Source organism: Hylobates moloch, unplaced genomic scaffold, assembly GCF_009828535.3.
Source record: "Hylobates moloch isolate HMO894 unplaced genomic scaffold, HMol_V3 SCAFFOLD_19, whole genome shotgun sequence".
NCBI lineage: Eukaryota > Metazoa > Chordata > Mammalia > Primates > Hylobatidae > Hylobates > Hylobates moloch.
In genome coordinates, this window is record NW_026652294.1 from 31,377,731 (window position 1) to 31,387,559 (window position 9,829).

Genomic DNA, 9,829 nt, shown 5'->3' on the forward strand with positions numbered 1-9,829 from the left:
CAGACTCAGTCCTGCTATTTTATTTTATTAATTTTTATTTATTTTTTAAGACAGTCTCACTCTGTCACCCAGGCTGGAGTGCAGTGGCGCGATCTCAGCTCACTGCAACTTCCTGGGTTCAAGCGATTCTCCTGCCTCAGCCTCTGCAGTAGCTGGGATTACAGGCGCCCGCCACCACACCCGGCTAATTTTTGTATTTTTGGTAGAGACAGGGTTTCTCCATGTTGGCCAGGCTGGTCTCGAACTGCTGACCTCAGGCGATCCGACACCTCAGACTCCCACCTCGAGGCGATCCGACACCTCGGCCCCGGGGGTCGCACTTTTTTGCCCGTTTTAGATCCCAGCCTCCAACTGCGGCCACAGCCGGAAATGCAGAGAAATTCGCGCTCTTGGGGCCGGCAGGGCTGGCGCTGGCTCACCCGCTCCCCGGGCCCTCCCAGTCTCCAGCTTTGCGCTGGGAGCCCAGGAGCTGCGGGTTCACGTTTCACCCGCGAGTCGCTGTTAACCCTCCAGGCGCGGCCCGGGGCGCTCGCGGACGCTGCAGACGAAGCCATCCCCGACGCGTTCTCAGTTTGCGGCAGAAAACGCCAGTCGGCGCGGGACCATGACCCCAGGGTTTCGCGGAAATAAATTTTAATCCAATTTTGAAGCCACCGCTTGGAGTTCCAGGGCAGTTGCACCCCGGGGGCCGTGCTGCCCCCCGCCGCTTCCCGCCCCTTAACTCAGTCTCTAATATTTATGGGTGTCATCTCCATCCTCTGAAGTTTTGTGGACCCCAAACTTAACCAAGAGGCCGAGCCTGAGACTGGGACAGAGAATAAGGGCAGGGTCTAGAAAGCCTTCCCTCAACTTGAGGTCCACCTTAAGGTATGGGGCCCACCCTCACCCTCTCACTGTCATCTAATAGTCCCCGGGGAGCTGGGAGGTGAGTTACCTGAGGCTCAGTAGAGTTCGGGCTGGGTGCCAGGGACACTCCTAGGCCATCTCCTTGCTGCTTGATTAAGGGAGAAATCCCCAGGCCTACTGTGTCCCAGAGGAAGGAAAAATACACCCAGTACTTTCCAGGGAGCCCTGCCTTTGTCCCAGGGACTCCAAGCTCTTTTTCATGTCTGAGCCTCACCTGGCACCTGTCCCAAGATGCACTCCTGAGATGGGATTAAGTAAGGAGCAGGTGGAGGAGCCAAGGCTCCTCCCTCAGGAAGCAAGTGCTCACATCCAACAGAAGCACCCACATGCCGGCCTGAGCCAGGGCTAGGAGGTATCAGCCAGGATGTGGTCTCGAGGGCGAGTCCTCAGCTCAGATAAGGGAAGGCTGAGGACTGAGATGGAGACACCCAGAGTCTGGCTATTAGAGCACCTGGGGCCAGAGCGGGTGGTTTCGAAGGGATCCAGGTGCTGACTAATGCGGTAACGGGAGTAGGGGGTGGGCTGGGCTCAGGGCTCTCCAGGGGCACAGTGAGAGTCTCATCTGGGCAGTCAAGACACTCTCGATGGGTGCAGGGGGTCCAGGAGATCCTACAAGGTCTAGGTGGGCTGAAAGAAGCCTGGCCTTAAAGAGATAAATATGTTTGGATTTTATTTATCCCTTTTTTTTTTCTCTTGACTTGAAAACCCTATCCCACGTCTGGTGAACCCAGAGTAAGGAGTCCAGAAGCTGCTAGAGAAGGAGCTGTGGGAGCCTCAGCCTCCCCTCTACGCCCCCTCCCTGTGCCCCAGTGCAAACCTCCACAGCACCCCTGCAATGATAATGCTCACTGCCAGGACCCATGCCCAGGGTCTCCCTCTTCAGCCCGAGAGACCACCATCAGGCACAGCCTCCACCCCTCCCGTGCACGGCCCCCACCCCTCCCATGCTGGCCCACAGTGGAATCAGCCTCTCTGGTTTCTGGTGATTTCATCAGCGCCGCATCACATTGCTAGAGCTAGAGATAATATCTCCCTGTGGGTAACCCTTCCCTGCCAAGCCCCCTGAAGCTGGACCCAGGCTGAGAGGAGGGACTCTGGGGTGTGGAATGAATTTAGGGGTGTGAGGGTCTACCAGGCAGAAGCAGGTTGGCTGTGATGACAGCACAGAGCTCAGGAATGCTGCCTGAGGACCCTGGGGCCTACGAGGAGGAGAAGAGGGTAGGAGCTGGTGGGGTGCTTGCAGAGACCCTGGGCTCCTATCCTGCCATAAGCCTCGCTGTCTCCTGATATCTGCAGCCAGGCCCTACTGACATCCCTAGGCCTGGATGCAAGCAGAGACCCCACCCTTCTCAGGCCCTGGAGGACTGGTCCACCTTAACTGGGCAGCCCTTGGGACGGGCGCTGGCCGGTGCCCCAGCCCAGGCCTCTGTGCTCTGCATGCACTGCCAGCCTGCCATCGGGCCCCTTGCAGTGGGTTGCAGCCCTGAACCATGATCCAGGGCACCTTGGAGCCAGATGGTCCCCTCTGGGGCTGGGAATGGGACAGTGACAATGACTGGGATAGTGCTGTGCTGGCCCTCCTGGCGCTGGCTGTGGTGGCTGCCACAGCGCTGGCCTTACACTGGTTTGGCTCCGGGCACGACCAAGAGGCGGCAGAACCGGTGTCCACAGACCTTAGGGCTCAACCTCATCAGGCAGGAGGAGCTGAGCTGGCCCTGCAACCGAAGTCCAAGGTCAGTGATGGCAGCGAGGGGCAGAGCCCAGGGCAGGGGAAACCAGAGCCCCCAGGACGCGGCCAGCAGAGCCCTGTCCCTGCTGCAGCGCCGGGCGGGGGCCTGGCCGCCATGGCCCGGCTTCCACTCAAGACAGCTGTGGAGGAGGCCCGCAGAGGGGCATTAGGACAGCAACGGGGCAGTGCCACCCCCGCGGCCCCCCGAGCGGAAGGAAAGGAGCCTCCCAGGCCAGGCACTGCCCTCCTGGGCAGGAGCGAAGCAGGCGGGATGTCCGCCCCCCTCCTGATCCGCTTCACTCCTCGGAGCCCTGGCAGCGAAGCGGAGGCGCAGGCGGAGACAGGTGGTGTCAGGGCGTCCTCTCGCCAGGCCGCGGGCCCCGCGGGGCAACAGGACACTGGCCCCTGGCAGGCGGGCGCGGGGCCCTCGGGCTCGATGGGGAGAGGCCGGGGCCGGCGGCGGCGGATGGACGCTGGCTCGGGAGACAGAGCCCGGCGCCCCCGGAAACTGGACCCGCTCCGCCTGGGCGCCGCGGGGAGCGTGTGGGACGCGGTGGATGAGGCCGCAGCCCTGGATACCCACGCGCGCGGCCTCCCCACAGGACCCCCACTCGCCCGGGAGCCCGCACCCCCGGCGCTGCCCGCGCCCCGCGCCCCGCAGCCTGGGTCTCAGACGGGGGGCTCTGGGGCCGAGGGTGGCTGGAGCAGGGGGGGTTCGGGGGTCCCTGTCCCCGGAGGAGGCTGGCCCTGGGCCAGCAGGGAGGTCCCGGGCACCCGGAGCTTTGGCCCAGCCCCAGGCTTCACGCGCCCCTGGCTAGAGAGTCCGCCTCAAGGTCGCCCACTCTCGTCCCAAGGGCCGGGCGCCACGGACGCCCACGATGCGGGCGAGGCCGGGGCTGACAGCTCCCGAGATAACAGTCCCGCCGCTGACCTGGGGCCCACCCGGCCCCCGGAGCAAGCAAAGCCCGCCGCAGCCTGCCACAGCCGCGCCCCCTCCCGGAGCCGTGAGCCTCGCCCGCGCTCCGCCTCCCCGCCCGCAGCTCCCGGCCTGGCATTCCCACCCGAAGCCCTGACTCTCCCCTCTCCTTCAGATTCTTTGCCCCTGGGGGTTCCCGAGGGTCCTTCTGTGGGCGAAAATCTCAGAGCGGCGCCAGCCCCAAGTTCAGCCTCAGCCCAAGTCTTAACTTCAGCTCCAACTTCAGTCCTAGCCCCAGCCCTGGCCTCATCCCCAACATCAGCACCAACCTCAGCCACCACCTCAACCTCATCCCCCACCTCAGCCCCAACCCCAGCTCCAACCTCAGCCCCCACCTCAGCTCCAACTTCAACCCCAGCCCCAGCCCCAGCCCCAGTCCCAACCCTCACGGCCCCAACCCCAGCTCCAACCCCAGCTCCAAATCCAGCCCCAGCCCCAGCCCCATCCCTTGCCCCAGCCCCCACCTCAGCCCCCACCCCAGCTCCAACCCCAGCCACATCCCCTGCCCCAGCTGGCGGGTCAAAGCCTCAGGAGAGCGTGGCTGTCCCCAGGCGCTACCAGGAGGGGCAGGTCTCAGCCAGCTGGGGAAACCTTATTGCCATGGTTCTTAGAAGCCACCCCTTCCCCAGGCAAGAGAGGCCCGAAGGGAGTGTCCCTAGGGCGGTTCCTGGGAGCCCCGTGGATCCCAGCACTTCCATACACTCTGAGGACAGACACGGCCCCTTTTCTTCAGTGGGGACAGTCATGGGGACAGGTACAGGGGGCCTGGTTGAGGCTGCAGGTCAGCCACAGACAAGAAGCCCTGAGACCAACGGAGCGCCCAGCCCAGACCCTCCCCCAGGCCTAAGAGGAGAGGGAACCAGGGAGAAAAGTCTAGACTCGCTGCCCCAAGCCGCGATGCCCAGGGGCCCCGCACAGCCCCCCGCGCAGAGGCCGTCTGGCCCCGCGGCCTCCTCCTCTGTGAGGCGCTCACAGCCGGTACCGCAGCTACGGAAACGCAGCAGGTGCGAAGTCGCCGCGACCTCGGAGCAGGAGGTCAGGCCGGCCGCCTCAGGGGACCCTCAAGGGGAGGCGCCGGGGGAGCGGGGCAGCCCTGCCGGCCGCAGCGGGGCGCTCACAGAGAAGCAGAAGGAGGCCCGGAAACTCATGGTGTTTCTGCAGAGGCCCGGGAGTTGGGGGGTGGTGGAGGGGCCCCGGAAGCCCAGCTCCCGGGCCCTGGAGCCCACCACGGCGGCGGCCCTGCGGCGGCGGCTGGACCTGGGCAGTTGCCTGGACGTGCTGGCCTTTGCCCAGCAGCACGGGGAGCCCGGCCTGGCGCAGGAGACCTACGCGCTGATGAGCAACAACCTGCTTCGAGTGCTGGGAGACCCGCGCCTCTACCGCCGGCTGAGCGCGGCCGACCGCGAGCGTATCCTCAGCCTGCGGACCGGCCGGGGCCAGGCGGTGCTGGGCGTCCTCGTACTGCCCAGCCTCTACCAGGGGGGCCGCTCAGGGCTCCCCAGGGGCCCTCGTGGCGAGGAGGCTCCTGTGGCGGCCCCTGTGTCCCTGCCTCTACCTGCGCACCTGCATGTGTTCAACCCCCGGGAGAACACCTGGCGGCCCCTGACCCAGGTGCCGGAGGAGGCTCCGCTCCGGGGCTGCGGTCTCTGCACCATGCACAACTACCTGTTTCTGGCGGGGGGCATCCGTGGCTCCGGTGCCAAAGCCGTCTGCTCCAACGAGGTCTTCTGCTACAACCCTCTGACCAACATCTGGAGCCAGGTTCGGCCCATGCAGCAGGCCCGAGCCCAGCTCAAGCTGGTGGCCCTGGATGGGCTGCTCTATGCCATCGGTGGCGAGTGCCTGTACAGCATGGAGTGCTACGACCCGCGTACAGACGCCTGGACCCCACGCGCGCCACTCCCCGCAGGCACCTTCCCTGTGGCCCACGAGGCTGTGGCCTGCCGTGGGGACATCTACGTTACGGGGGGTCACCTCTTCTACCGCCTGCTCAGGTACAGCCCCGTGAAGGATGCTTGGGACGAGTGCCCATACAGTGCCAGCCATCGGCGTTCCAGCGACATCGTGGCGCTGGGGGGCTTCTTGTACCGCTTCGACCTGCTGCGGGGTGTGGGTGCCGCTGTGATGCGCTACAACACGGTGACCGGCTCCTGGAGCAGGGCTGCCTCCCTGCCCCTGCCCGCCCCCGCCCCACTGCGCTGCACCACCCTGGGCAACACCATTTACTGCCTCAACCCCCAGGTCACTGCCACCTTCACGGTCTCTGGGGGGACTGCCCAGTTCCAGGCCAAGGAGTTGCAGCCCTTCCCCTTGGGGAGCACGGGGGTCCTCAGTCCATTCATCCTGACTCTGCCCGCTGAGGACCGGCTGCAGACCTCACTCTGAGTGGCAGGCAGAGAACCAAAGCTGCTTCACTGCTCTCCAGGGAGACCCTCCTGGGATGGGCCTGAGAGGCCGGGGCTCAGGGAGGGGGCTGGGATCAGAACTTCCTGCTCTTGTTTCTGGACAACTTTCCCCTTCTTCTTTAAAGGTTGTCGATTATTTTGAAGCCCAGACTCCCTCAGCCTCTTTCTGCCCCTCACTCTGCACCCAAACTGTTTCCTGACTCAATTCTGTACCTGCTTACAGACCCACTCAGCTTGCTCACACCCCCATCTGTGGGACTCCCCATTCCCTAGAGCTAGGGACTTATGCGTCCCCACAGACAAGGACTTGGCTCGCTGGAACTCTGCCGAGCGGAGAGAGGAGGGCGTAGAAAACATTCACACTTCCTATGCTCTGTCAGCAGGACAGGGAGCAAAAACGTCCCCAGGCAAGGCCCTCACCTCTGGGACTTTCTGTCTGTCCTAAGGCCTCCCCAGGTACCAACCCCATAGCCATCTGGGTCTGTTTGGCACTGTGGATTCTCAAGGGCCTAGAACCCTTGCCTCTGAAACTGGGCTGCTGGTGCTGCCCTGCTGTCTGCAGCGCCTGCCCATACCCCCAGCCCACACCAGGCCAGGCCCACTCCGGGCTCACCACCCTCTGCAGCCTTGTGGGGCTCTCCCAGCCCCTCCAGAAGCCCACCCCACTTCTCACCAACCCCCCATCTCTAAATGAGGCCTGAGCGTCACCCTAGTTCTGCCCCTTTTTAGCTGTGTAGACTTGGACAAGACATTTGACTTCCCTTTCTCCTTGTCTGTAAAATGTGGACGGTGGACATCTGTCACCCAAGAGAGTTGTGGGAGACAAGATCGCAGCTGTGAGCACCTCGCACGGTGTCCAGGATGCACAGCACAATTCATGATGTGTTTTCTTCCCTTATGCACTTTGAAACCCATGCTAGAAAGGTGAATACATCTGACTGTGGCCCACTCCAACCTCCAGCCTGGATGGCCCTGTCTGGGCCCTTTTTCTGTTTTTTTATTCTATGTTCAGCACCACTGGCACCAAATACATTTTAATTCACCGAAAGCACCTGCAGCTTGCACTTGTCGTGTTTTGTTCACAAGGTTTGATATGCAGCTGGGTGGACCATGGCACAGGAGAGAAGAGGTCCTTGGGCTGTGCTTAAAAATAAGTTTATTAAGAAACAAGTACAGTGCATACAGCTATTCATGTGGGTGCCAGCTCCATCCCCCAGTGACCTCTTCATACGGGCAGAGGGTGGCATGGCAGCTGTGGTGGGCCAGTGGGGCCTACGGCCTTTGCTTGGTCTCATGCAGCAGCTCTTGCCAGTTCTTCTCCATCTCCTCCTTGCAGGTGACAAAGGCATCCTCCAGCCGACGCATGGACTCGGCCAGCGTAGGGTTGGTGCGCATCACCACCATGTCGTAGGCCATCCAGGTTGCCTGCACTGCAACAAGCAGACAGGACTGGTCAGGCCACAGGGAGGGGCTGCAGCTCTGGGGTACCCCAGAAGGGTCAGATGCCTCCAGCTGGGCTCAGCATCTGGAGGCCCAGATCCTGCTGAGGCACCCAGTTACTCTGAGGAGAGACAGCTGGTAGGCTACTTGTCACAGGCTCATAAAAACTCCCTAGAAACATCCATAGTGACACTTCCTAGTCTCATGCAAGGCATAACTTCTGGATACACCAGACATGATGTTAAAAAGCTAGAGGCCGGTCTGATATGAAATGTGAGGAGAATCAGAGCAAACCACAGCTCCTTACCTCCATGCAGTTCATAGCCAGTGGCTGCAGGTGGCCCTAGGAGTCATCTACCCAAGCTCACACACTCAGGTAGAACTGATTGTTCCCAGCCCTGCAAGGCCCAAGCCTCACGTCGCCTTATGTTCAGTGGCCTGCCCACCTCCACCTGGGCACCTCTATGCTTTCGCTGAGGCCCAGGCCTGGGGCTTCTCCTCTTGGGAAGGTGGCCTTGACCATCTACCAATGCACTGACGGACTCTTGCTCTTTCCTTCTGACAGCAACTTGAAGGTAGCATTCCCTGGGCCTATAGGTGAACACATGCTTCTTGTGTGAACTCAAAGGAAGTGCGTGCAGAAATCCCACCTCCAGCCTTTTCTCTGCATAGTCCACCAGCTGGTGTGGTTCAGCCCTCTGCAACTATACAGAACAAAGGTCACCTCCCCTCTGCACAACAACCAACTGTACATAGCAAACACATCCCCTTAAAATTCCTCTTTGTGGAATCCTAACAAGCATCCCAGATCGTTCTGGTGCAGGGAGGCTGCAGACCACCTGGACAGCAGGTGCAGCAGGGACCTGGGAGCCAGAGCAGAGTATGCCTCCCAGGTCTCCACCTGCCAACTGTGTGACCTGGAACAAGTGGCTTAAATATGTCAATCTCGGCCGGCGCAGTGGCTCACGCCTGTAATCCCAGCACTTTGGGAGGCCAAGGGGGGTGGATCACAAGGTCAAGAGATTGAGACTATCCTGGCCAACATGGCCAGTGTTCCTGACCCATCTCTACTAAAAATATAAAAATTAGCCGGGTGTGGTGGTGGGTGCCTGTAGTCCCAGCTACTAGAGAGGCTGAGGCAGGAGAATCGCTTGAACCCAGAAGGTAGAGGTGATATATACATAAATCTCAGTCTCCTCATCTTTGGAGACCCTACCAATCTCATGGCTTACTGTGAGAGTTAAATGGGTGATATACGTAAACTGCCTAGCACATGTTACGGACCGAATGTGTCCCTCCCAAATTCACCTGTTGAAATCCTAACCCCCGACGTGATGGTATTAGGTCGGGTTTTTGGAGATGATTAGGTCCTAAGGGTAGACCCTCCTGAATGGGATTAGCACCCCTTAAAGAAGAGACACAAGAGCTTACTCTCACTCTATGCAAGGATATGTGAGGCTCTATGTGAGGATACAAGAAGGTGGCTGGCCAGGCAAGGTGGCTCGGACCTATAATCCCAGCACGTTGGGAGGCTGAGGTGGGTGGATCACTTGAGCTCAGAAGTTTGAGATCAGGCTGGGCAACATGTTGAAACCCTGTCTTTACGGAAAATACAAAATTTAGCTGGGCGTGGTGGTGTGCACCTGTAGTTGCAACTACTCAGGAGGCTGAGGTGAAAAAAAGGATCCCTTGAGCCTGGGAGGTGGAGGTTGCAGTGAGCCGAGATTGCACCACTGCACTCCAGCCTGGGCAACAGAGTGAGACTCTGTCGCAAAAAAAAAAAAAAAAAAAAAAGCAATATGCAGTGTAGGTCCTTTGGCATGCCAGATGGTTTAGGATTAAATGTTAAAAAGGAATATGGAGAAAAGTAGAAGAAAATATGACTAAATATTTCACTGATCTCAGATTGAGGAAGGACTTTCTAGGTGTCAAAATAATGGGAATAAATCAGAAAGGAAAATATTGATAGATTTTTCACTACATAAAACTGTTTGCTGGCTGGGCATGGTGGCTCACGTGTGTAATCCCAGCACTTCAGGAGGCCAAGGCAGGTGGATCACCTGAGGTTAGGAGTTTGAGACCAGCCTGGCCAAAATGGTGAAACCTCGTCTCTACTAAAAATACAAAAATTAGCTGGGCATGGTGGCAGGCGCCTGTAATCCCACCTACCTGGGAGGCTGAGGCAGGGGAATCACTTGAACCCGAGAGGTGGAGGTTGCAATGAGCTGAGATTGCATCATTGCACTCAAGCCTGGGCGACAGAGCGAGACTCCGTCTTAAAAAAAAAAAAAAAAGGCCAGGCGTGGTGGCTCACGCCTGTAATCCTAGGAGTTTGGGAGGCTGAGGCGGGCAGATCACAAGGTCAGGAGATCA

General features: G+C 60.0%; 2 protein-coding genes across 2 annotated transcripts in view; one reads left to right on the forward strand and one right to left on the reverse strand.

Annotated features, from left to right (window-relative positions):
- Window positions 1-2,396: 2,396 nt before the first annotated feature.
- Window positions 2,397-5,996, forward strand: KLHDC7B (kelch domain containing 7B). Its single transcript, XM_032139196.2, has one exon. It carries the CDS (start codon window positions 2,397-2,399, stop codon window positions 5,994-5,996), a length of 3,600 nt encoding a protein of 1,199 aa, XP_031995087.1.
- A 1,159-nt stretch (window positions 5,997-7,155) lies between these two features.
- SYCE3 (synaptonemal complex central element protein 3) overlaps window positions 7,156-9,829 on the reverse strand; it is a 12,885-nt gene continuing 10,211 nt past the window's right edge. Inside the window, exon 3 of the mRNA XM_032139257.2 lies at window positions 7,156-7,446. Within this exon, the coding sequence (XP_031995148.1) occupies window positions 7,289-7,446 (158 nt within the window). The 3' untranslated portion in view covers window positions 7,156-7,288. The remainder of the gene's footprint in view (window positions 7,447-9,829) is intronic.